General features: G+C 35.7%; 3 protein-coding genes across 7 annotated transcripts; 2 read left to right on the top strand and 1 right to left on the bottom strand.

The window, feature by feature from the left end:
* The first annotated feature begins 1,272 nt into the window (after positions 1-1,272).
* Positions 1,273-8,251, top strand: LOC113697973 (uncharacterized). 3 transcript variants are annotated; one of them, XM_072060505.1, is made up of 11 exons: positions 1,273-1,519; positions 1,612-1,814; positions 2,711-2,819; positions 2,990-3,055; positions 3,179-3,347; positions 3,564-3,633; positions 3,771-3,838; positions 4,237-4,352; positions 4,433-4,539; positions 6,207-6,343; positions 7,338-8,251. In XM_072060505.1, exons 1-11 carry the CDS (start codon positions 1,439-1,441, stop codon positions 7,574-7,576), a joined length of 1,365 nt encoding a protein of 454 aa, XP_071916606.1. In that variant the 5' UTR covers positions 1,273-1,438; the 3' UTR covers positions 7,577-8,251. The 3 variants fall into 3 exon arrangements, with proteins under 3 accessions (XP_071916606.1, XP_027073414.1, XP_027073413.1); XM_027217613.2 differs by having other exon boundaries at positions 1,274-1,519; positions 1,619-1,814; positions 2,990-3,347; XM_027217612.2 differs by having other exon boundaries at positions 1,274-1,519; positions 2,990-3,347.
* A 421-nt stretch (positions 8,252-8,672) lies between these two features.
* Positions 8,673-12,437, top strand: LOC113701068 (pentatricopeptide repeat-containing protein At2g17210). Of its 3 annotated transcripts, none has more exons than XM_027221543.2 (2): positions 8,673-8,962; positions 9,698-12,437. In XM_027221543.2, exon 2 carries the CDS (start codon positions 9,870-9,872, stop codon positions 12,180-12,182), a length of 2,313 nt encoding a protein of 770 aa, XP_027077344.1. In that variant the 5' UTR covers positions 8,673-8,962; positions 9,698-9,869; the 3' UTR covers positions 12,183-12,437. The 3 variants fall into 3 exon arrangements, with proteins under 3 accessions (XP_027077344.1, XP_027077341.1, XP_027077340.1); XM_027221540.2 differs by having other exon boundaries at positions 9,644-12,437; XM_027221539.2 differs by having other exon boundaries at positions 9,639-12,437.
* Positions 12,438-20,304: 7,867 nt separating this feature from the next.
* LOC140011275 (uncharacterized) lies at positions 20,305-24,417 on the bottom strand. Its single transcript, XM_072060051.1, has one exon. The coding sequence runs from the start codon at positions 24,415-24,417 to the stop codon at positions 20,305-20,307; it is 4,113 nt and encodes a 1,370-aa protein (XP_071916152.1).
* Between the last annotated feature and the right edge of the window lie 1,015 nt (positions 24,418-25,432).

The raw sequence follows: 25,432 nt of genomic DNA, 5'->3' as shown, positions 1-25,432 counted from the left end.
AAATTTATTTATATATAATATATAAATTTATTTATATATAATATATAAATTTATTTATATATAATATATAAATTTATTTATATATAATATATAAATTTATTTATAAATATAATACACTTATTTATTTATACATAATATATAAATATATTTATTTATAAATATTTATAATTGTATTATAAATGCATAAATGTATATAAATATAAAAACATAAAAATTATAAATTATAAATTATAATATACATTTATATAATATTCATTTATAATTTATACACATTTATAATAATATACATTTATACATTTACAAATATATTTATATTATGTATTATATATAATATAATACACTTATAATACATTTATATATTTATTTATAAATATAATATATAATAAATAAATAAATATAATACACTTATTTATTTATATATAATATATAAATTTATTTATAAATATAATACACTTACTTATTTAGAATAATATATAAATATATTTATTCATAAATATATAAATATATTTATTTATAAATATTTATAATTGTATTATAAATGCCTAAATGTATATAAATATAAAAACATAAAAATTATAAATTATAAATTATAATATACATTTATATAATATTCATTTATAATTTATATATTTATAGTAATATACATTTAAACATTTATAAATATATTTATATTATGTATTATATATAATATAATACATTTATATATAAATATATGAATATATTTATTTATAAAAGTATAAATATATTTATTTATAAATTTTTAAATATATTTATTTATAAATATTAATAAATGTATTATAAATGCATAAATGTATATAAATATAAAAATATAAAATTTATAATTTATACATTTATATAATATTCATTTATAATTTATACATTTATAAATATATTTATATTATGTATTATATATAATATAATACATTTATATATTTTTATATAAATTTATTTATTTATAAATATTTATAAATGTATAATTATATATTGTTATAAAAATATAAAAATTATAAATTATAAAAATACTCGAAAATATGTTTTAAAAATACATCTAAAAATAATCCATAAAACATCTACAGTAAAAGTTTTTTATATAATTTTTGAAAAATAACCCAAAAAATAACTAATCCAAACGGACTTGTATTTGAAAAATGAAATGCTATAGTGCTGTTTTTGAAAAACAACCCCAAAAACACCTAATCCAAACGGACCCTATAGATTGTAGATATAGATATAGATAGATAGATGTTAGACATATAGATTAGACCACCTCTTGAAACATTAAAGTCCAGAACGGTAATTTGGGCCAACCCAATAACACAACACGTTTCCCGTCATCAATCGGCCCACTCAATTATGCTCTTCCATTCCCCTCGTCTCCATATAGGCCATCGCCTCCGCCTCCGCCTCCGCCTGCGCCTCCGCACCTTTTTCTTCAGTCATGGATTTTGAAAATTATTACGAAATTACCCGCGTCGCCGGCTTCATTCACGCCCATAACTTCTCCAGAGTCGCCTTACAGGTTTATTAACAATAAAAAGTGTAAAAAAAACTAATGAATAATTCATAAAATTATTAATTGAGATTTTATGTATTTATTTATTTTATTTGTAGTTTCCAGATGAGCTCCTGAAAGATTCAAGGAAAGTTGTGAGTGCTCTCCGGCATCTTCTTCAGAATTCCGACGAGTCACATGGAACCGCTAAGTTGTACGTGATGGCCGACACCACCTACGGCAGCTGCTGCGTGGACGAGGTCGGAGCTGCTCATGTTAAAGCTGACTGCGTTATTCATTACGGTCACACTTGCCTCAGCCCGTGAGTTTGTTGTTTATGTGTTTAATAGTAACTATGTTTGTAATTTTGATTAAGGAGCTGTTTAGTGTTAATTAATTTGGTTTAGTTTGTGGAAATGGTCGGAAGGGTACAACCTTTAGTGCATGAGGTACTACTTAATTTGAAGATAGTGTATTAAGGGTTGTTGTTACTTGTTATTGCTATTTTCGAAAGTTTTGGAATTTTGGCTTTTTCGGTTTTGGAGTTGGTTGCTATATGAACTAGTAGAATTTGGCAAAATATTGAGCTGAAAGTGTACACTCTGTTTTTTTTTTCTTTTGCTTTTTTTGAAGTTGTGGGGAGTCAATTGGTCCTAGCTTCCGTAGTGAAACGCTCTTATTGCTTCTTTCGCATGTATTATTTTGTTGAATGTGAAGAAACAGGCCTCAACCAGTGCTGAAATGGAAGTCGGGGAGTATCTTGTTGTGCCAGTTTCTCTTTTAACGTGCATTTGAACAGTAAATGTTACACATTATGTCTTGTAGTATTTACCTCCTTTTTTTCCTTGGTCCCAAATTACACTCAGGCTTAAAAATGGAGCAATCACTTCTGCAAATGTGTTGGAAACTTGCTTTTTGATGAACCCTTGAGGCCTCATTTCCTTTTTTTTTTTGCAATTTATGTACCTATAGATTTATTTCAAGCACAGAATACCCAAGTGGTTCCTGATTCTTTGAGGTTGCTATGTACTTAATCAAGGGAATAAGTATCAAGGATGATGCATACATACTGTCATGTATAAGTTGAACATGTTTTGGTATCAAGTTTTCTGGTTTTAAATTGCCTTGTTTAGTTTGCAAGTAGAAAATTTGGTGGGAAACAAATTTTTTTTTTCCATTTGTTTCTAATTTTTGGGTTTCTATAATATGTTTTGGCAGGACAACCACAATTCCAGCTTTTTGTGTTTTCGGCAAGGCTCCACTTAAGGCATCTAATTGTGCTGAAAGTTTATACAATTATACTGTAAAAGGTGGCAAGCCTATTCTGGTAAGTTGGCAAGTACTGCATATACTATCATGTGGTTGTTTTTGCCTTTTTTACACAGTTTTGTTTGCAATTTTCTCACTCCAGGGCTTTAGGTGATAGTTTTATTTTGGCTTGTAACACGTATTGTCTAAGTTACATACTTGCTGACTTGAATTTCGCTGATATTGCAGGTTCTTTTTGGGCTAGAATATGCTCATGCGATGCCGGATATAAAAGAGGCACTAAATGTTGAAGCAGTGAGGTTTCATGACTCCAACTCAGGATTTCAGATACATTTTGCTAATGTTACTAATTCAGTTATAACTCCATCCACATCTATGAAATTGGAAAATCGACATTTAATGTTGAATGGCGACCAGGATAACAATGAAGATTCTTCTCAGAAGACTGATACAAAATTTAGACTAGGTGGTTTGGGTTGGAGTTTACCTGAGGGACACAGGATGGAGGATTATTTGCTGTTCTGGATTGGTTTAGACAACTCGGCTTTCACAAACTTCATATTAACGTTTAATAGTTGTGAAATAGGTAAGTGCAGGGGTGCAATTTTTGGCATTGCTGTTCTCTTCTGTGTTGCTTGTTGTCTTAGTTTTGTTATATGCATGAAGCTCGCCAATTCAATTGGTTTGACATTGTCAATTGATTTTCCTTGTTTTGTTCTTTTCAGCTACTGCTTTTGCTTTCTCATGCTCTTTCACTTGGCTATGCACTAATGTTTGTTGATTTCTTACCTGTTGTTTCTAGTCAGATATGATGCAATTGAAGGTTGCTTGAAGACTGATGTATCTCAGCAGGCAAAAATTCTCAAGCGCAGGTAATATACTTGTCAAGCACATAATGATGCTAATTTATTTCAGCAAATTAGTAAGTTTTATACATAAGACGTGATATGCATTGATGTATTAAAATCAATCTTTTGTCCCATGTGCAACCAACTGCATGATTAATTAGGTATTATCTAGTTGAAAAAGCGAAGGATGCAAACATGGTTGGGATCTTGGTCGGAACTCTTGGAGTTGGTAAGTTCTTGTGCAACAGTTTTATTAATATGCACTTGCCCTCTTCCATCACGGATCAGTGCCTTGCTGACTTTTGCTGTAGTTAGACATTTTTGTTCTAAATATGTAGAATTATAATTCATACGCAATAGTGTCATCTGCTCTGAGTAAGGACCACAAATGTTGCTCCTCAATTTATATTGAAAGCCAATTTGGTCGTATGCATTTGTAAATCAATTGAAATCTTCTGAAAATTAGTAGTTTATTGAACATTTGCTGAGCTTATGGTTAGATAACAAATATTCTCCTCAGGCTTGATAGAATGTATTGCCAATGCACATCATTTTGTCTGAATTTTTTAGTTTGTCATCATGTTTAAGCTACAGACTGAAGTTTTTCTGGTAAAATTATTGATGCAGCTGGTTATCTGGATATGATTCATCAAATGACAGAATTAGTGACTAGAGCTGGGAAAAAGGCATATACCTTTCTTATGGGAAAGCCAAATCCTGCAAAATTAGCTAATTTTCCTGAGGTAAACATGGTTTCCGTGGACAGATTTTCTTTACAACTTTTAACTTTTGAGAATTTTTTAAGTCTCTGGTGCATATGCAGTGTGATGTTTTCATCTATGTATCCTGTGCTCAAACGGCTCTCTTGGATAGCAAGGAGTTTTTAGCTCCTATAATCACTCCTTTTGAAGCTTTGATAGCTTTCAACAGGTAAATACCATTTTAACTATGAGTGTAAAGTTTTTTATGTGGTTGAAATTTGTGGATGCTCTATAATTTCGTGATTGTACCTAAAGCACATCCAAGTGGGTATCTTATATAAATTGCATGGCATTATCAATTTCATTTGATGACTGTTCACTAATGGGTGGTTTTGCATTTCATGGAAATAATTCAAGTTGCAGAAATGGTATTTTGTCTTTATCCTCTTTTTTTTTACATGTTATTTTCCTGAGCAATTAGGAATTGTGCTGCATGTTTGAGGTTCAACAACTTTGCTGGAATAAATTCATGCAGGGATCAATAGTGATTATAGGCTTCATTTTAATTCCTTTAGCGGTATACTGTTATAATCAGTAGTACTATGCAATTTGATGTCCAAGAGGTATGCAAGGTAGCTAAATAAATGAAGGGAAGTCATTTTTTGAAAACTGCGTGTGATATTACTCCTCTGTCGTAATAATTATAGTGTCTAACCTCGTCTGAGGTTCGGAAATTAGTTATCTGCAAAATTTTGAACTAGCTTCGAGTTTTACATTGATTTCTGGTTGCACATAGTGTCCCTGTTGTGTAAAAGATTTGGTAAAGTTCTTTTTGTAGTGATAAAGTACCTGGTAATGTCCTGATAAAAGTGTTTATATTAAAAAGATTTTTGGCTAAAGGTAACTCTACCTGAAGCTCAAACTTGGGAGCTTTTCAAAAAATGCCTTACTTTTACTTAGAAGCAATTGGACTCCGTTAAACCCACTTAGAAGTTCAGATGTGTTTGGTTCACATGCATTGAAGATTTTATGGTTCTAATACTGCTTTTGTCATCCATGCTTACCTTGCTACATTTCATCAGCCTAGTTTTGGTTCTAATGCTGCTTTTATTACCCACGTTATTCACGAATCTTCAAGTTTCTAATGTTATTCTCATGGATATTGTTGAACTTTGCAATTATCTATTTTCAGATATTGAGTTTGGTCTATATGATCATCAAGTTTCATTTCTCTATTACAATGTATGCTCAAAGGCAATATTGAATTGAATTAGGTTTGTCATAGGAGCAGAAAACCTGATAATAACTAATAGTACTTTGTAAGAGGAATAAACGTAAACCTCTTTATGAAATGTGGCTGTATTTTTCAGATCCTTGATTGGTTGATCTATAACCTCTTTGTAAGCTAGAGTTCCCTTGTGTTTCTATTTTAGTCCTTTTGTCTCTTGCCATCCACTTTGTCTTTTTTTTTTCCCTCTTCTCAAGTTTAGATTATTCAGTGTCTGAACTGTGAATATTGTATCGTCTCATCTTAATTCTGTCCTCATTTGTCTGCAGACATTGTTAAGATTATATGTTGATTCACATTCAGTTGTCATGGTTTTGATACGCTGCTATATGATTCGAAGTTTATTTAAGTTTTGAATAAAGTAAATTTATCCAGACCTCAGGGCAGGAGATAGTAATAGATCATTCGGCTGAGGTCTGGAAGTCCTCCTTTACACTCTAAATAGTCTTGCTGTAAGTAAATAAAATCCCTTTTTGGTATTGGATTTGGTGATTATTCCAGCCTAGACTCTACCAATTCGACGGGCTTGGGAATTGATAATGATAATATTATCCTTTGAACTTGTTGTAAATACTAGATGATCAATTCTTGTTAAACCACTATTGCAGGGGCAGTCAGTGGACCGGAGCTTACTCAATGGAATTTCAGGATGTGGTTGCTTCCCAGCCTGCAGAAGTAGAAGATGAGGCAGAATCACGTTTTTCTTTCTTTCAGGGTGGATATGTTGAAGATTTTAAATTGCAAGGTATCTTCTGTTATCTTGAGGTCTCAAAAAAAACTCCTTTAAAAACATTGGAACCAGGTATTTGTTTTAGGCTATAGAGTTCTTCCAAATTCATACTTAACAATGACAAGTGAGGCAATTTCTTGTTCAGCTGACCTTATGTGCACCATTATATAGAATTTACGCAACTTCATTAGCTCTGAGCTCACTGAATATTCTACTGGCACCAATGAGAGGAATTAGCCCTCTTGTGAAGCTAGACAACCAAATGAGAATTTGATTTACTTTCATTGCAATTCCAATTTAGAGAATCGGAGTCTCTCTTTCTTGCATAGTTCCATGATATAATATTGCGCCAATGAACCCGGTTTTATTTCCATTCTAGGGTGATGTTCAAGACATCTTTTGAGGCTCGTTTAATTAACAATAAAAACAAGGTACTTGTGTTATGCATGGATGCTTGATGGGAGATGACACAGAATTAAGGCTTGTGTTATCATATGGGTCACATAAGCCAATTGGTGAACTACCTAAAGTCTTTAAGGCTATGCTTCTATTTCCATGCTTGTGTGTTGATAGTTATTGATGATGTACTTGAGTAATCATCAATGTGCTTGCGATGTTCTGTGTGTATATATATGTGTACACACACAAACATATATAATTCTCTTTGTCGTCATGTTTGCTTTTTTGTTTCCTGTTCAGCATTGTTTTTTAAATCTCATCATTCATGATGGGTTATTTTCTAAAGTATACGATTTGGATCGAATTAGTCTATTAGCCCTCTTTGTGTGACTGTTCATAACTTAAAGTCATGTAATGGTTCATAATATGATAAGTCGTTCCTATAAAGTTGAGCTGATATGTTTATTCTGGAAACCAGATTTTTTTTTTCCTCATTTGATCAGTCAATGGACAAATGTAGCTTTATTCTGGTGACTGTTAATTTGAAATGTCTCGCTTCTTTCTTGGCTGTGCTCATTTAATGGTCCCTTTGAATTTTTGGTCCTATCAGAGGGGAAGGAGGATAAGGATGCAGTTCTTTCCCTGGTAAATGTCACAGAGAAGGCTTTGCTGCTCCAAAACAAGGACTCTGAGCTGTTGTCAAGAAGAGATGCTAAATCTGGAGCTGAGTTTTTTGCAGCTCGATCATATCAAGGTCTTGAAATCCATAGCAGTGACTCTTTTCCAGAGCCATTTTTAATCGGTAGAACAGGGAAGGCATCTGGATATGAGGATGAACAAAGCAAATGACACGATATGTGATTTTATTCTACTGCTCTGAAAATAAGCAAAGAGAAAGGAAGAGAGTGTCCAGCTGATGGTGCACTAAGCTAGATCGTTTGGGGAAACATTTGCAATAGAAAGCCAGCACAGAAATACAGCGAAATCTGTGTAATGTTGGGACAGTAGACATAAAGCAGAATTCCCATTAGGTCTTTCACTGAAACCAATTGGGGATATTTTGGCAGAACGCAGTAGCTGTGCAGCAGCTTTGGCACACATAGAAGTGTTTGTGGCTAAATTTGGGAACCTCTGGCCATTATTGCTACTGTGGTGCTCCATTTTTGCCTTGCAGTGGCATGGTTAATTTTAATCTAGCCTTGGGTAGAGCTTCTTGCAGCTATTACCCATTTCGTGGTATAATTCCATCCCTATTCGGTTAAACAGAAGGGGTTGACTTTCCTGAGTTCCACCAGTTGGGTCGTCTCTGCATTGTTGTCCTCTTTGAACCGGATCAGATTCCATTTATGTCTTGTATTAGTCAGGCATATTCATAGGATAGGAGAGAGCATATTTTTAAGTTGTTGTAGCGTTTCATTGGCATAACTTAGAAACTTGTTCTTACATTCCTTCCCTTATAACGTAAGTTCTTGTAAATATGGCTAGTAGCAATGAAATAGTTACGTATTGTTGATTTTTTTTGAAGTTACGTATTGTTGATTGATATAGGTTTCTTTATGCTTGCATTGAGCTTGGTTATTTTTGTTGAGTAGGGATATTTGCATAAATTTATTTATTTACATTATAAATATATTTTTAAATAATTTTTTTATTTTACATATATCATACGAAAAAATTGCTATAGTATTATTTTTTAAAAAATAATTTCAAATAATTTATTATCCAAACACCTCCGTTGCTGTTAGGCCGGCAGCAAGCAACATTAAAAAAAAAAAAAAAAAAAAATTCTCACATTTGTAAGCAAGGGAAGGAAATTGCGTATCAAATAATATTTGTGCATTTTTTTTCATCCATAATCTAAGCTAAGGAATTAGCCAGACTACCTAGTACTAAACATAGACACAACTTATTTTTATCAAAATTGACAGACCACTTCATAGTAAAAAACTTGATTTTGAGTATTTGAAAAGAAAAGAAATTCCCCAATGTCACCAAGTGCTTCAAAATTTTCCTCATGAATTTCTTATCCAGAAAGCCCATTTCAATAGAAAACCTTCAACCTCAGTACCGTCACCCAAAATAATAACAATAACAATAACAATAATAATAACAATAACAAAAGTAATCATCGTAATTTCAAAGTGGGATTACTAGCCGCTTCTTATAACAGCCACTGCCGGCGCTCTTTCTTCTGAGTTACTGCGACCCTTTCCCAGGAAGAGGCCTCCGTCGCCGGTAAAACCCCTCTAGCAAAATTTCATTGTTTTCTTTGTTTCCTTCTCAACTTCATATGGTTTGTTTGTGTGGTCCGAGAAAAACGACTTTTTTTTTCTTGTAAAGTAGAGAACTGAAGTGAATGATAGCTGCTGGATAACTATCTCTATTGGGTTTTTTTCCTTCTCTCTGGTAACAGAAGCAGAGTAGTGTGAAACTGGGTTCTCTTTGTAATTGTTTATGCCAAAATTTTCATTGGGTTTATTCTTTTTCTTTGTATTTTGTTTCATTGGATTTTTTTTTTCGGTATTGTATATTGGTAGTGGAATTTGGGAAGTTATATACTGCAAAAATTGTCCTTTAGATTAAGGGGGTTGTTTTTTTCAATGTGATTAGTTCTGTATTTGTAGGAAATGTCCAAAGGTCATGCCTTAGTGGGCTTGGTTTGTAGGAAATGTACACAAAACAGGGGGGAAAGAGCAAAAACAGAAAGGAAATTGTCTTGTGATTTCGTTTGGATTTTTATGATTTTTGTTTTCCTTAATGGATTTCTTCTAAGTTTCATGTATTTCACAAGCAATTTATGAATTTTTTTTAATATCTGCTGGGCTTTTTATGGTGTTGACAACTTGTAGGGCCCTTGTTATATGCTGTTAACTATCTTCTTATTTTTTTTTGTGTCTGAATCTGGATTTAGTGTAGCCATTTCTGGAAGCTGTAACATTTGCAAATAAAGGATGCCAAATTGCGTTTCAGGAGGTCACCAAGAATGCACATATCGGTTGTTTCATTGTGGAAAGCAAGGACTTATGAGGTCCAATGCTACCGTAGATTTGTGATGTTTTGCTATTGGCTGGAAGGAGTAGAGTTACTTTTCTATTGAATCTTTTAGCTATTGAGCCTGCAGCCCTTATAATGCAAGTGATTCATGGCTGTGCGCTTGCCAAGCATTTCATCAGTTTCAAGACTCCCCAGCTGTTTTTCAAAGATCAAGAACTTAGCAGCTACTGGGAGATGGCAAGAGGTTCTTTCCTGTCACTGTGAATTGAGGGAGGCGGGAGTTCAATTGACTGATCCTTCTGTCTTCCCTCCCATTCTCAAAGCATGTTCTGCCATATCTTTTGATTATGGCAAGTCCATTCATGCATCTTTGCTTAAACAGGGACTTGATTCATTCACTTCCTTGGGCAATTCTATTATTGACTTTTACGTGAAATCTGGAACCCTGGGTTGTGCAAATGATGTTTTTGATTGCATGAGGAACAGAGATTCAGTTTCTTGGAACATAATCATTCATGGACACCTTGATCAATGTGCTTTTGAGCAGGGGTTAGGCTTGTTTTTCCAGGCCAAAATTACAGGATTCAAACCTAACATATCCACTTTGGTGCTTGTGATTTGTGCATGTCGTGAGCGCCAGTTGTTTGATGATGGGCAAATACTTCATGGGTATATTATTCGTAGTGGGTTTTTGGCCATCTCTTCAGTTCAAAACTCCCTTTTATGTATGTATGCAGACATCAGGATGGAGTTTGCTCGGAAGCTCTTCAATGAAATGCATCATAGAGATGTAATCTCTTGGAGCGTAATAATTGGCTGGTATGTGCAAAACAGTGAAGCCAGAGTTGCTTTAGAGTTGTTCCGGCAAATGGTATCTGAGTTTCACATTGAAGTGGATGGGCCTATAACTGTAACTATACTCAAAGCATGCACCAATTTACAGAACATTGAAATGGGAAATTTGGTCCACGGCTTTGCGATTTCGAGAGGCCTGAAATGTGACTTGTTTGTAGGAAACTCGTTGGTTGATTTCTATTCCAAGTGTGATGATGTTGAATCTGCTTTTAAAGCCTTCAGCGAGATGAGTCAAAAGAATGTGGTATCATGGAATTCTCTACTATCTGGATATGTTCAAAGTGAGAAGCATTCTGAAGCCCTGTTGTTATTTGATTCAATGAGAAGGGCAGGAGTTGAAGCTGATGAAGTAACCCTTGTCAATCTGCTTCAAGTATGCAAATATCTTATGTTACCATATCAATGCAAGTTGATTCATTCCAAAGTACTTAGACAAGGTTATGAATCAAATGAGTTGGTCAAAAATTCTTTAATTGATACATATGCAAAATGCAATTGCATTAGTCTTGCATGGAAGCAGTTTAGTCAGATGAAGCACCGAGATGCGGTCACTTGGAGCACAATGATTGCAGCATTCACTTACTGGGACATGCCTGGTGAAGCAATTGCTCTTTTCCGAGAGATGAAGCTGATTGAAGAAAATCTTAACACAGTTACCATGTTGAATCTTATTGAAGCCTGCTCTCTTTTTGCAGATCTGAACATATCAAAGTCTGCTCATGGTATTGCTATTCGACATGGCTTAGCTTTTGAGGTTGCAGTTGGAACTGCTGTTTTGGATATGTATTCCAAATGTGGGGCGATACAGGCTTCAAGAAAAGCTTTTGAATACATGCCCCAAAAAAACATTGTGTCATGGGGTGCTATGATTGCAGCATATGGTATGAATGGCCTTCCTCGTGATGCTTTAGCTTTACATGCCAAAATGGAATCTCAGGGTCTCAAGCCCAACTTAGTAACAAGCCTTTCTCTGTTATCTGCATGTAGCCATGGGGGATTGGTTGATGAGGGCTTGTCTGTCTTTGAGAATGTGATACAAGAATATGGTGTTGAAATTGGGGTGGAACATTATTCGTGTCTTGTGGACTTGTTGGCTCGATCTGGAAAGTTTGATAGTGCAATGGATTTTATCAACAAAATACCTTGTACAGTAAAGCCTAGCGCTAGTGCATGGAGTGCAATCTTGAGCGGTTGTAGGAACTCTGGTAATAGGGAGGTTGGGGCTGGTGCTTTAGCTCATATTCTTGAATTGGAGCCATCTAGTAGTGATGGATATTTGCTGGCATCTAACATGTATGCGTCTGGTGGTTTATGGTATGATGCTGCCAATATGAGATTGTTGGGCAAGAAAAGTGGGGCCAAGGTACTCGCTGGGTACAGTTTGCTTCATGTGAACAATAGGGCATACAGGTTTGTTGCAGGAGATAAACATGATCCGTTATCTAATGAGTTATGCATTTTTATTGAACAATTACATTCGTGGATGAAGATTGAGAATACAGATCATGATAATATATTGGGAACAAAAAGGAAGGAAGTTAAATCCCGTTCTTCCAGTTTTCGCCTACAACAACAGCTAGAACAGTTTATGGATGCTGGTACCTGATTTCTAAGGGTAGATTCATTCTTTTTTGTATCTAACTGCATGATGTAGCATTGCAACCCTGGAATCCATCTACCGGTTCTTTTTTACAGAGGCATTTTGTAAGCATCATTTATCTGTAGCTAGTTTTAGTTGATAGGACAATGTAATAGCAATAAGATTTTGTGCATTGATACTTGAGGACAGATGACACTAAACAGTGGTGGCCTTATCCTGCCAAATAGTTTAAACAAGCATTAGGAGAGTTGTTAATGTTGATCTCATGTTTATGTTGTATGCTTACTGTTGAAGAGTGTAGTTATTGGTGATTGAACTTTTTCAGTTGTCTATAACATGTGAAAACTATGATATTCAATACTTGCTCCTTAGAAGAATGAAGCTACTTTCACATTGTTTTCTGTCTTCCCCTCCAAACAATCTTCCTTAAAATATACCCTTCCGTGCTGGTAGATGGTGGAAATATCAGAAACCAATGCCTTTTGGTAGTTTGCTTTTCCTCATGGATTATCTTCTACTTGAATATGTGGAATTATTTAGTAAAAGGGTAAAATAAAAAAGAATATGTGAAATTATTTAGATGCCTTGTAGTGATTGCCCATCCATGTGGCTTATCAAATCATCTATCGAGCGGTGAAAATGATGTATCGATCGATTCTTTAGGATTTTATGACAGTTGCTGATATATTGTGCCCCTGAAGTTGACTAACTGTGCTACACTATTGTGTACTCGACGGTGAACCTGTTGTTTTCTTCATTTTGTATTACAGAACAAATGGAATTTGATATTTTGCTGAAAATTTAGCTTGAATTGGATGCCTGATGTTGTCATTTAATATCTCAATTGCCCTTTTACGCTGCGGTTCTTTTGTTATAGCCCAGTGGTCTTTCAGGTGCTTTTGTCAATTATATCCGAAAAGAGGGTAGGGGATCAATTTAAACAGGTCTTCAAAGATATGGTGTTCTCTGTAACTTGCAATCTTCATGGGGCAATATAGGAGTTTTGAGATATGTAGTCTCTTTTACCTTTATTGGTTTAAAAGGAAAACTGTTATTTGTGGTTTGTATTTGAATGTATATTCTTAGAACTTGGGGTTGCATATTATCAGATGATTTTGTGCTGAGTTAAGCTGGTTACATTATTTCAGGTGATTTTCTTCAGGGGAAGCTATTTAGTTATTGAGATAGTTTCGTTTGTTTATGAGGAACAGAAAAAATGGGAAGAAATATATTGCTTATGTCATACTTCGGGTGATTTTGCTTGTGTCAAAATTCTGTGTTATCTTATTTTTCACTAGTTAACTCTGGACAAATAAGTAGATATTTTTATACAGCAGCAAGGGATTTAAGGAAAGCATTTTTTTTGGGTAAAAAGGCATTGTCAACTAAGAAAGCTACTGCTGCTTCTATACTGTTCTACCAACGTTAAACAATGGCTACAACGCTATATAGCTATATTGTAATGATCTAAGTAAAGAACCAGAACCAGAAAAGAAGAAGGAAAGAGAAGGGAAAGAAAGGAATAAGAGAAAGGATCAGAAAGAAATTAGGGAGAATTGTACTGGTTGAATTGATGGGAGAAATGAGAAATTGCAACAAATCACCAATTGCCTATTCCCGTACATGCCTGAGTTGGGTAAGTAACTGCTCCTAAACTAAATTTACCAGTTGCAGCAACTAACAGAATTTGCCCAACTGCCATTGTATTAACCGCCTCGTAACTATCTTCTCATTGCCAACCCTCTTTGTCCAATTCACCCTTATTCAGTCATTGCATATACCTTCTTCCGTACATTTCCAAAGCTAAGTTTACGTCTATAATCATATGTGTGTATGCATTTATGTTTTTGAATGGGGAGAAAGAGCAACAGGGATATTTAGTTTTCGACGCGATATGTAGTTCACAGTTTTGTTAACCATGTATGTGTAGTTTTCAGATGGCCTTTTCCTTTCTCTTTTCTTCCCTTCCTTGTCTCATTTTTTTACGCTTGGTGTCGCTCAGACTTTCAATCTTGATATACAAGACAATAATGAGTCAGACGCAGGAAATAGTGAAAACAGAGAGTTTCCTTATCCAATCCTCTTCGATGCGATGCAAGTTTAGACTTTCTTTGATATTCTAGGCCTTTTCTAGCCCAATCCTAGGCTCGGTGACCATACCTGAAACCTTGTATCCTTGGAATATGGTAATTACTTGACCTGTAAGACTGATTCAACGTGTTGATTACCTTCTGATTGATATGAATGTAGACACCAAATTCTTGTTAATTTCAACTCAATTACTGTTCATTTGTAAACACCATTTCTCTTTTATTTCAAAAAATGGGGCGCGACAATGAATATGTGATTGATTTAGTTATCTTGAATTATTTGCTTAAAGTTTTCGCTGCATTTTCTTATGATCCCCACAGTTGGAGTTAGCCTCGTATGTTCACTTGCTATCATGGCAGGATGTGAGCCCTTTGAGACCAAGGCTTGATGTACCTATTACTTGCTATTAGACGATCAATGTGAGCCCTTTAAGGGACACAGGCGCATGTAGTTTTTACTTGCTTTATCAGAGTAAATGTTAGCCCTTTAACTCGGAACATGGGTTCAATGTATGTTGTAACTAGTGTTTGTGTTCTTTATTTACTTATTTTCTTTCCTTGGACACGAATATCCTCATGGCATGCTTTCTAGTTTACATGTTTTTTGTGTTTTGTGAGTGTTGCCAGTTATATAAGTTTGCTTTAATAACACATCGTATAGTATGTTCAGTTCGAGTGTTATGCAAACGAAGGTTAGAGTTTATTGATTATTAAACGAGCACAAGGGATTGTTTGAACTCAATTGGTTAACATTGTAAGAGTATTTGGTTCTTTAAAGTTTAAAAAGGCTAAACTTTTTTTTTTTTTTTGAAGAATAAAGGACTGAACTAATTTGAAGAAAATTTAAGAGTGATAGTTAGGAGACTTATAAGAATGGAAGGGTTTTGTTTTGGGTGGGGGGGGGGAGGGCAAATAAAAAAAATCTGGCCTTGTTGCCTCCATATGCACGATAGAGATAACAAGAAAATAAAGGCTAAAGATTGGGATGTTAAGAACAATGAGTAGGAAAAAAGGGTAAACATCCACCTACCTGCGGTGCAAGGATCTAAGGGAGTTTAAGAGAGTAGAAAGGTTTTGAGGATGAGAATGAGGGTTTTGAGGCGTGGGGATGTGGATGTACTTGAGTGGAAGACTAAGCCACAGGATGACAACAAAGGGCTTTTGAGGTTTGAGCGGCGGCTAGAGAATCAGAGGTTTGAGGATCTAATTTTTTGTAGCATATATATGCATAGGATAGATGGATATTGTTGGTTTTTTGGGGCATAAACTAAGAAATAACACCTTAATGTTGCAAAAAAAAACTTATAAGAGACTTGTATTAAAGGTAGAAAATAAGTTTGTGTTTTACATTCATCAACTCACTATTTATAGTGATTACATGAAACAAACTAGCAAAATATCCAACTAACAAGTATCCTAAAAATCTCAACAAAATATAATCTTCTACTACTAGCAAATCTTAGCTAATATATTTGTTAACAAACCAACATGATCTTTGGTTAACAAATATCCTTATTTTCTAATAACTAAATTAGTTTGATATCAAACCCAATCTGATAAAATCTGTAGGAAAAGTTGGCATATCTCAACACTCCTCCTTACCACTTTTGCTGCAGATTTTCAATTGCCTTCTCAAATCTTTGAACCTTGTTTTGGACAAGGCTTTCATAAAAATGTCTGCAATCTGGCCATCAGTCTTGCAATGTTTCTTGAGCCAAACTTCAAAATCAATACCAAATTTTCCGATGTATTCAACTTCTTTGCAACTTGAAAGTGGAACTCCCATACGTAATAGATGAACCTGAAGAAGAAATTCACAATACAAAAAATGATTGCTATGAGAGACATAAAACAATCCTTCAAATTTTTGTATGGCCTTTTATCAGCTATGTCACCACCATCATCCTTGGGTAGCATTTCATGAATTTTCACGATGTAACCTCCTTCAATTGCCTCATCAGTGATCTCATCCTGAATTTTAGCAACATCTGAATTTTTTGGTTCACCATACTGCATCTTAGAATTGTCAATTTCTGACAAATTCAAAGCAAAATTTTTGCCTCTCATTTTCACTGAGAAAAGCTCATTTCCAACTGGATCATGTATAACACAGGTCCTATTTTTGAAGATGACAGAATAATTCTTCTCTAATAACTGTCCAACACTTAATAGATTTTGATTAATTTTAGGTACATACAAAACATTAGAAATAATTTTGGTACCTGAACCATAATTAATAGCAACATTACTTTTGCCTTTCACCTCAATATAATCTCCATTTCCAATTCTGACTTTGGAGATTTGCGATTTATCAAGTTTCCTAAATATAGATTCATCATATGCCATGTGATGAGTGCAACCACTGTCTATTAGTCAAGTTTTAGTATTGGAATTATTGCTTGCAAAACATGTGGCCATGAAAAGTTGCTCCTCATCTTGTTCATCAACCATCTGAGCGTGATGTTTTCTTTTTCCTTTATTTTTGCAAACTCTCTCCATATGTCCCATTTGCTTAAAAACCCTACATTGAATGTTAGGTCTAAACCAACAATATATTGAAAGATGTGAGGTTTTCTTACAGTGTGAACACGGAGGATTTTTGCCATTTTTCTTCTCATCTTGACTATTTTTCTCTTGGTCATTTCTACCACCTTGTCGAATTTGATCCTCATTTATTGCTCGAAAAGCACCTTCAATGACTCATTTAGTTCTTATGGCTCGTCTTTGTTCTTATGCCTCTAAAGCATTGATCAATTCTGACAAGGTCATCCGAGAGAGATCTCTTGAATTTTCAAAAGAGAAAATTTTGGCTTCAAACCTTTCTGATAAACTCACCAAGACTTTCTCCACAACTCTGCTATCTGGAAGTTGTTCTCCAATCAATCTGATTTTGTTCACAATATTTAAGAGTCTGTCAGAATACTCTTTAATGTTTTCTTTGTCTTTCATCCTAAGGAGTTCAAATTCTCTCCTAAGGTTCAAAACTTGCATCTATCTTGTTCTGTTATTGCCTTGAAAAGCCACTTTGAGAGCATCCCAAGCTTCTTTTGCAGTTTCACAAGTGATAATTTTTGTGAATACTGCATCGGAAACTGCTGAATGAATGCAAGTCATGGCTTTTGATCTCCTTTTGACTGCATCTCTATGGGCTCTCATCTCTGCAATAGTTGGATCTTCCGGCAATTCAGGATCAGGATCTGCCTCTACCACATCCCAAAGATCATTAGCATCCAAATAGGACTTCATTTTGACGGCCCAGATTTGGTAATTTTCACTAGTGAAACTTGGAGGATTTGACAAGAAATTGTTTCCTGGCATTTTGATGTTGAGGGCTTAAGTGTAAAAAAGGAATTTTCACCAAATTCACTCACTCTCAAAGAAACAGTCCCTTAAGATTTAGGCTTTGATACCACTTTGTTGGTTTTTTGGGGTATAAACTAAGAAACAACACTTTAGTGTTGTAAAAAAAAAAAAAAAAAACTTATAAGAAACTTGTATTGATGGTAGAAAATGAGCTTGTGTTCTATATTCATCAACTCATTATTTATAGTGGTTACATGAAACAAACTAGCAAAATATCCAACTAACAATTATTCTAAAAATCTCAACAAAATATAATCTTCTACTACTAGCAAATCTTAGCTAATATATTTGTTAACAAACCAACATAATCTTTGGTTAACAAATATCCTTATTTTCTAATAACTAAATTATTTTGATATCAAACCCAATCTGATAAAATCTGTAGGAAAAGTTGGCATATCTCAACAGACACACACACACACACACATATATATGCATGTATGTGTGTGTATCAAATGCATATGTTTACTAATATATTAGATCTATTCACAGGCAAATTCGAGTTCCACTTGATTACTAAACAAATTTAATCTTATAGTTAAACTTGATTTGTTTACTGTGCGATCAATTTTTTTTTTCCAACTGTAGTGAGTTGTACATGAATATATTTGTGATACAGAGCATTGGGTACCTCAATTGATTTTTTAAAGTGGAGAGAAAGTCTTTGATGTTTTGACAAATTGAGGGGTAGGTCTATATATTTACCAATAGAATGAGAACCAATACAAGAACATTATAAAACAAAGATAATATTCATTATAAGATGAAGTATAATGTGAAATAAGAAATGAACTTACTTAAACTTGGAGGTAAATGACCCTGGAGACTATATATATATATATATATATATATATATATATTCATTAGCCAAAAGATCATTTTATTCAGGAATGCATTCATGCATTCGAAGTTGAAGATTTGCCTGAATTTTTAGGTTGGCAGAATGATAATCTATATTCTCGGATTTTCTGAATAGCTCGGCCTTATGATCTACATCCACATTAAAAATACAAATCACCTTGTCGCCTTCTTTCTAAATCTCTATCCTAAACTAGTGTTTCAAAATTTGAACTATTATTCGACCGAACTTAGGAGTTAGAGATTAAGAGTTTCAACTAGTTGCTCAGTAGGTGTGGGCAACAATTTGATTAACTAAATTGAATACTATAACTTGAGCTATTTGGCTAATAATGGTTCGAGCTATTTGACATTATGACCTACATGCAAATTAAATACACAAACTGCCTTTCGACCTTTCTTTCTCTCTCATCCCTAACTTAAACCAATGTTTGAAATTTAAAGCCGTGATTAGCCTGATCTTAGCAGTCAGGGATCAAGAGTTTTAACTGGTTGCCTCATGAATGGTAAGCAACAATTTGATTAACTAAATGAATTAAAGAATCCAATAAATCAAACGATTTGGCTAACAATAGTTAGAGCTATTTGGCATTATGATCTCCAATGTTACCTTTCTTTCTCTCTTGTCCCTACCTGAAACTAGAGGTGTCAAAATGAGTGACTTGGGCAGGTTTCGGTTGGATAAAATGGGTAATGGGTATAAGTGAATCAACCCATTTATATTCATTTAATTAGATGGGTATAAATGAGTAAGTCAAAAAATGAATTGGGTAACCCAATTACCCATTTATAACCTATTTATTTTAACTTTTTGTAAACTCATTTAAATTTATTTTTGCAAACTAAGTTATTAATTTATACCACTCTTTGCACCCATCATTAGTTTTAAATATTTACTTATAATGTTCAATAAGCCTAATTATCAATTTTTTTCCTATCCGTACTCTATGTCGTAAAATTATATACTATTTAGTAATTGAATAATAAAAATATAAAAATTTGAATTAAGTACTATAAAAATTAACATAAAACCTTAATCCAAAAATTTTGACCCTAATATTTTTTTCATGTGTAAATTTAAAATTTCATTTTGAAAAGGTAGGAAAATAGACTAAAATTTATCATGGATTGGTAATACTAAAAAATGAGTAAGTTAACAAACTAAGAGAAAATAAAATGATAAAATAAAACCAACAAATAATAATAATGAAACAAAAGTAGTTAACATTATAATAAAATGAAAAATCTGAAGAAAAAAAAAGGGTGGGGGAAGAGAGGAGATTTGGGGGAAAATAATTCTAAATGGGTTAATTGGGTTTGATGGGTTACCCAATAATACACATTTAATAAATGGGTATTAACCCATTTATACCCATATGCAAAAATTTAAGATACTCATCCTCATCTATTCATTGATATATTTGGTTGACTAAAGTTTAATTAATTAAATGGGTAAATTTAATTAAATGGGTTGATTTGCTACCTATACTTGAAACAAATGTTTCAAAATTTGAACCATGATTTGACCGAAGTTAGGAGTTAGATTCCAAGAGTTTCAACCTGTTGGCTTGCTATGGGTGAGCAACAATTTGATTAACTAAATGAATTAAATTGGATTTGGTAAATCGAACTATTTGGTTCACAATGCATGGTTTGAGCTATTCGGCATGTGACCTATACCCACATTAAATATACAAACTACCATGTCACATTTCTTTTTTTTTTTTTTTTTTTCGAAACGTTAGAAGATTTCCATTCCTTGAAACAAGAAGTTACATGTACGAGCAAAGGCTCGAAGGAAACTGTACAAATAGCGCTCATCTAGCACTGATGAGATTCCACTCCTCATCCACTAAAATGCCATAGGCATGAGAACTTAATTCTCTACTGCGTTTACTACTTTCTTCCTTTGCTAAACTAAACAAGCACATGCGAAACAACTTTTGCATGCTCAGGATGTCATCTATCAAGGTAGCTAGTCTACTGCTAGAAGGGTTCTTGTGCTTTATCTGCCTCATAAGGTCCTGGCTTTGAAACTGGATCGTGATTCTGCTCCACTGATGCTCAAGAGCCTTGCACATGACCAGCTGGATAGCCACTGCTTCATCTGTGACTTTGTCTCCCTTACTTCGCTCTTTAAGTGCCCATTCCGCAAGTCTAGTGTTTGGGTGCTTTATCGCAGTCACTCCAATCCCCAGTGAGACCTGGCCATGCTGACTTGTTGTAGCCACGTCTAGACAGATGGTCCCTTCTTTATCCTGTCCCTTATAGTGCTCTTCCTGAGTGAAAGATGTTTCTCTTGTGCTCTGGCTAGTTCTGCCTTTCATAATTTCCTCTTGCTCCAGCCACTCTTTATGAGCTTTTTCAACTGTTCGAGCAGGAGAGCAGCTGGTCTTGTTTTCAAATTCCTTCTGGTTTCTTTCTTTCCACGCTTGCCATAAAATATTCGCAGTCAGGCCAATATGCTCCATCCCCCTTGGCCTATTCCTTGCATCAGTGATTCTGATCCACCACCTTCTGAAGTCCCCTGTTTGGTCTATAGCACCATCCCATTGTAATGGTGCTGCCTTCCATATCTGCTGCGTGTGTTGACAGTTTAGCATTAAGTGCTCCACTGTTTCCTGGTCATCCCCACATAGTCTGCACACTGGGTCACCCAATCTTGTTTTCCTGAATATTGCTGCTCTTACTGGCAGTGCTCCTGTTATACATTTCCAGATGAAGATTTTCACTTTATGCTTGATGTTAAGCTTCCACAAGGTGTTCCACATTTGTCTAAGTTGCTGACCTCCCTCCGAGATGCTTGGTCCAGCTGCCTCTGGTGTTATCATCTTGGCATTGGCCCTCTCTTTCATTTGACATTTGTATCCTGAGCTGACAGTATAGATCCCTCCTGCGTTGTGTTGCCAATAAAAGTTGTCCTCCCTCCCCATCAGACTTATGGGAATATTCAGGATCTTCTCAGCATCGCTTTGCATGAAATACTTTAAGATGGTGTTCTTCTTCCATCTATGATGGCTTATTAGCTCATGCACCATCTTCAAGTCGCAGCTTTGAGGACCAAGAGGGGTTGGCCTGCCTGAGCTAGTGCCTGGAATCCACCTGTGGCCCAAAATGCTTGTGCTTCTGCCATTACCAATTCGTCTAATCACCCCTTTCTCAATTAGGCTTCTTGCTCCTAACAGTCCTTGCCATATCCAGGAAGCATTCTTGTGGGGCTTGCATGTTAGGATAGAATCCTTTGGGAAGTATCTTGCTCGCAGCACTTTACTGATGAGAAGGTTTGGTTTGGTGAGTATTCTCCAAATCTGCTTGCCCAATAATGCTTTATTGTAAGCTTCAATGTCCTTGAATCCCAGACCCCCTGCATTCCTACTCATTGACATTCTCTTCCAAGATACCCAATGCAATTTATTCTTTCCATTTGCTTCACCCCACCAGTAGTTTGCCATCAGTGAACTTATATCTTTGCACAGCTTTCTTGGCAGCTTGAACACTGACATGGCGTAAGTTGGCATTGCCATTGAGACTGCCTTAAGCATTACTTCCTTGCCCGCTGTGCTCAGCAACTTGTTCCTCCAGTCTTGAATCTTTGTCTTGATGTTTTCCTTTATGAACCCGAAGATTTGCTCTTTTGTCCTAGAGATCACCATAGGCAGTCCTAGATACTTGCCTTGTTTCATCTCTGTCATTCCTCCCAGTGAGCTACACACAGCTTGTCTTTGTTCCATGGGCATATTTTTACTAAAGAAAACAGAAGACTTTTCCAGGTTGATCAACTGCCCTGAGGCCTCCTCATACTTTTTGAGAATCGTCATGATTTCATTGGCCTGCTGTACATTTGCCTTACAAAAAATGAGGGAATCGTCTGCGAAGAAAAGGTGTGTGAGGATTGGTCCTTGTCTGCTAATCCTCAACCCTTTTATATCATTTCTCTCTTCCGCTTTCTTCAACAAATTTGAGAAACCTTCTGAACAAATTAAGAACAAGTAAGGGGACAGTGGGTCTCCTTGTCTTATTCCCCTTTCTGGTGCTACAAATCCTTTGGTTTCCCCATTACAGTTGAAGGAATATGTTACAGTCTTCAAGCAGCTAGTTATCCAAGTAATCCATTGTGCACAAAAACCCATCTTTTGCATCATTGCCTGTAAGAAGTGCCACTCTACTCTATCATAAGCTTTGGCCATGTCTAACTTGATTGCCATGTAACCTTCTTTCCCTTGTCTTTTGTTTTTGAGATAATGCATATACTCATGAGCTAAGATTACATTGTCTAAAATTTGTCTGTCTGGAATGAAAGCAGATTGCGTGTTACTTATGCACTTGTCCAGAACAAGCTTCAATCTGTTGGCCAAAATTTTGGAAATGGTCTTGTATATGACACTACACAGGCTAATGGGTCTAAAATTTTTCACATTTGTTGGGTTCTGGATTTTAGGAATAAGAGAAATGACAGTATGGTTTATGGATTTTAACATGAAACCTGAGCTGAAAAAAGACTGAATTGCTGGTATCAAGTCTCCTTTGATAGTACTCCAAAAACGTTGGAAGAATAACGGGGTCATGCCATCTTGGCCAGGAGCTTTATCAGACTGCATAGAGAAAAGAGCTACTTTGATTTCATCTTCATCAACTTGCTTAGTTAAATTGGTGTTCATATCCTGAGTTATAGAGTGGGGGATACCCTCTAGCATCTCAGTCATATCACTCCTCTCTCCACTAGTAAACAACCCTCTGAAGAAGTCAGAGATTTCAGCAATTACTTCCTCTTCATTCGTTGTCCAAGAGCCATCATCCCTTTGCAGTTTCCTAATCATATTTCTGGTTCTTCTCCCTTTGACGTGTGCATGAAAGTACCTTGTATTTTTATCCCCATCTCTTAACCATTCAATCCTTGCCTTTTGACACCAGAATTGTTCTTCTTTTTTGTATGCCTCTTTTAGTTGCTTCTTGATCTCGGCAGAAACTTCTTTTTTGTTTACAGGATTAGAACCTCTCACAGCCTCCAATTCTTTCCCTAGCTCCTCAATCTGTCTTTTAGAATTTGCATGGAAGGTGTTTCTCCACTTCAGAAGTTCTATTCTACAGTTCCTGATTTTCTTAGTAATCCTGAACATACGTGATCCCGGCTCTTCAAACTGCCAAGCTTTCTCCACAACCTGTTGACACTCTTCCCTTTGTATCCAACGTTTATCAAAGTAAAACCTCTTTTTCCTTTTCACCTTGTGTGGCTCAGTGTCTAAGAGGAGCATACTATGGTCAGAAGCATAAGTGTCCAGGTGTTGACAACTTGTCTTATCAAAAATCTGGACCCATTCATAACTAGCAAGGCCTCTATCTAACCTCTGTCTGATTTCTCCCTCATCCTCCCAATGGTTACTCCAAGTCCAAGGGTGTCCCTCATAGCCTAAATCTGTCAACTTATTCTGATCAATAAAAACCTTGAAATCTTTTAGGCTTCTCTCCTCCCTGATAGTTCCACCCCATTTCTCATCATTCGACACTATGTCGTTGAAATCTCCTGCAATCAAGAATCTGTCACCCCACAGCCTACTTCTATCTCTTAAGACTCTCCATTGTTCCTTTCTAATCTGAGCATCACAGCTCGCATAAATCCCTACAAACCACCAGTCACAGTGATGCTCATAATCCTCAATTCTGACCTCTATAGTAAAAGCAGTCTGATTAACTTCAAGGACCTTAGTATCCTCTTTCCACATCACAGCCATACCTCCTGACTTGTGCATAGCTTCCACTACCACACAATTATCAAACCTTAACCCTCTAGCGATCCTATCAACTACCAGTCTTCTGTTCTTGGTCTCACTCAAAAAGATCAAGTTTGGAGAGAGGAGGTTATTCACCTCCCTCAGATGGGGAACTGTCAAGGGGCTCCCCACACCTTGACAGTTCCACACCAAAGCCCTCATTTCCTTTTGGGGGCCCCATTAGGGAAGGACCCCACCTCCACCTCTGTCATAGCTGTGTATCCCACAATCTGGAATGGCTTAGTACGTTTGCCTGTTGTCTCTTGCTGATGCACATCCTCCATATCCTCATCAAACAACTGAATTTTTCTTTTCCCTCGTCCTTCAAAGATAGCATCCTGACCATTCCTCTCTTTCAGAGCCCTTCTTGTTTGCATAGGGAATTTCAGCTTCTTATAAGATCTTTTGGCTTGCTTTTTAATAGCCTCTTGAATCTTGGTAGTATCTTGGGGCTCTCCCTGCCTTTCTACCTCTTGAACTGGAACCTCTTGAAGTATGTTCTCCTGTTCCAGCCATCTTGTGCATTGCTCCCTGTCCTCCTCCATGTCCTCCACCTCCACTAGAGTCAGGTTCTCCTCTACATTTTCCTGTGTTAGTAGAGGACTATCAAGTTTTTCCTTGCTCGAGGGTTTGAGAGCTTCACTACTTACTAGTTCCCTTCCACTGGTTTCCACAATAATCGAGGGATCCCTACAATTATTCAGGACCTCCCTTTCACCCTCCTGCTCTTTCGGAGGGTCCTGATTTCTTCTAGATCCTAAACCTGATGTCCTAAGAGCCTCCAGAAGCACCTCTCCTGATTGGGTCCTACCCTTCTCTCTCTCCACCATTTCTCCCTTCTGGAACTTCCAATATCTTTTATCCTTCTCAGTATCATCCCTCCTTACTCTTTCCTTAGAAGGGCTTCTATTAATTCCAGCACGCATCCATGGTCCGTATTGGTTCTCTAGAAGATCTCCTGAGATAGTTATGTGTTCTTTACAAGTACGTTCCCCATGTCCAACTATTCCACACTTATAACAGAAATTCGGGCACCTTTCGTATTTAAAAACAACCCATCTGAGTGACCCTGCTAACTGCACCAAAGTTCCTCTTAGCAGGGGTTTTGACAGATCAACACGAACTAGTGCTTTCAAATGCCTACCTTCTTTTCCCCCTCCCTGAGGGATAACTACGT

Source organism: Coffea arabica, chromosome 7e (assembly GCF_036785885.1).
Source record: "Coffea arabica cultivar ET-39 chromosome 7e, Coffea Arabica ET-39 HiFi, whole genome shotgun sequence".
In the NCBI taxonomy this organism is placed as follows: domain Eukaryota; kingdom Viridiplantae; phylum Streptophyta; class Magnoliopsida; order Gentianales; family Rubiaceae; genus Coffea; species Coffea arabica.
This window is presented reverse-complemented; position numbering and strand designations above follow the sequence as displayed.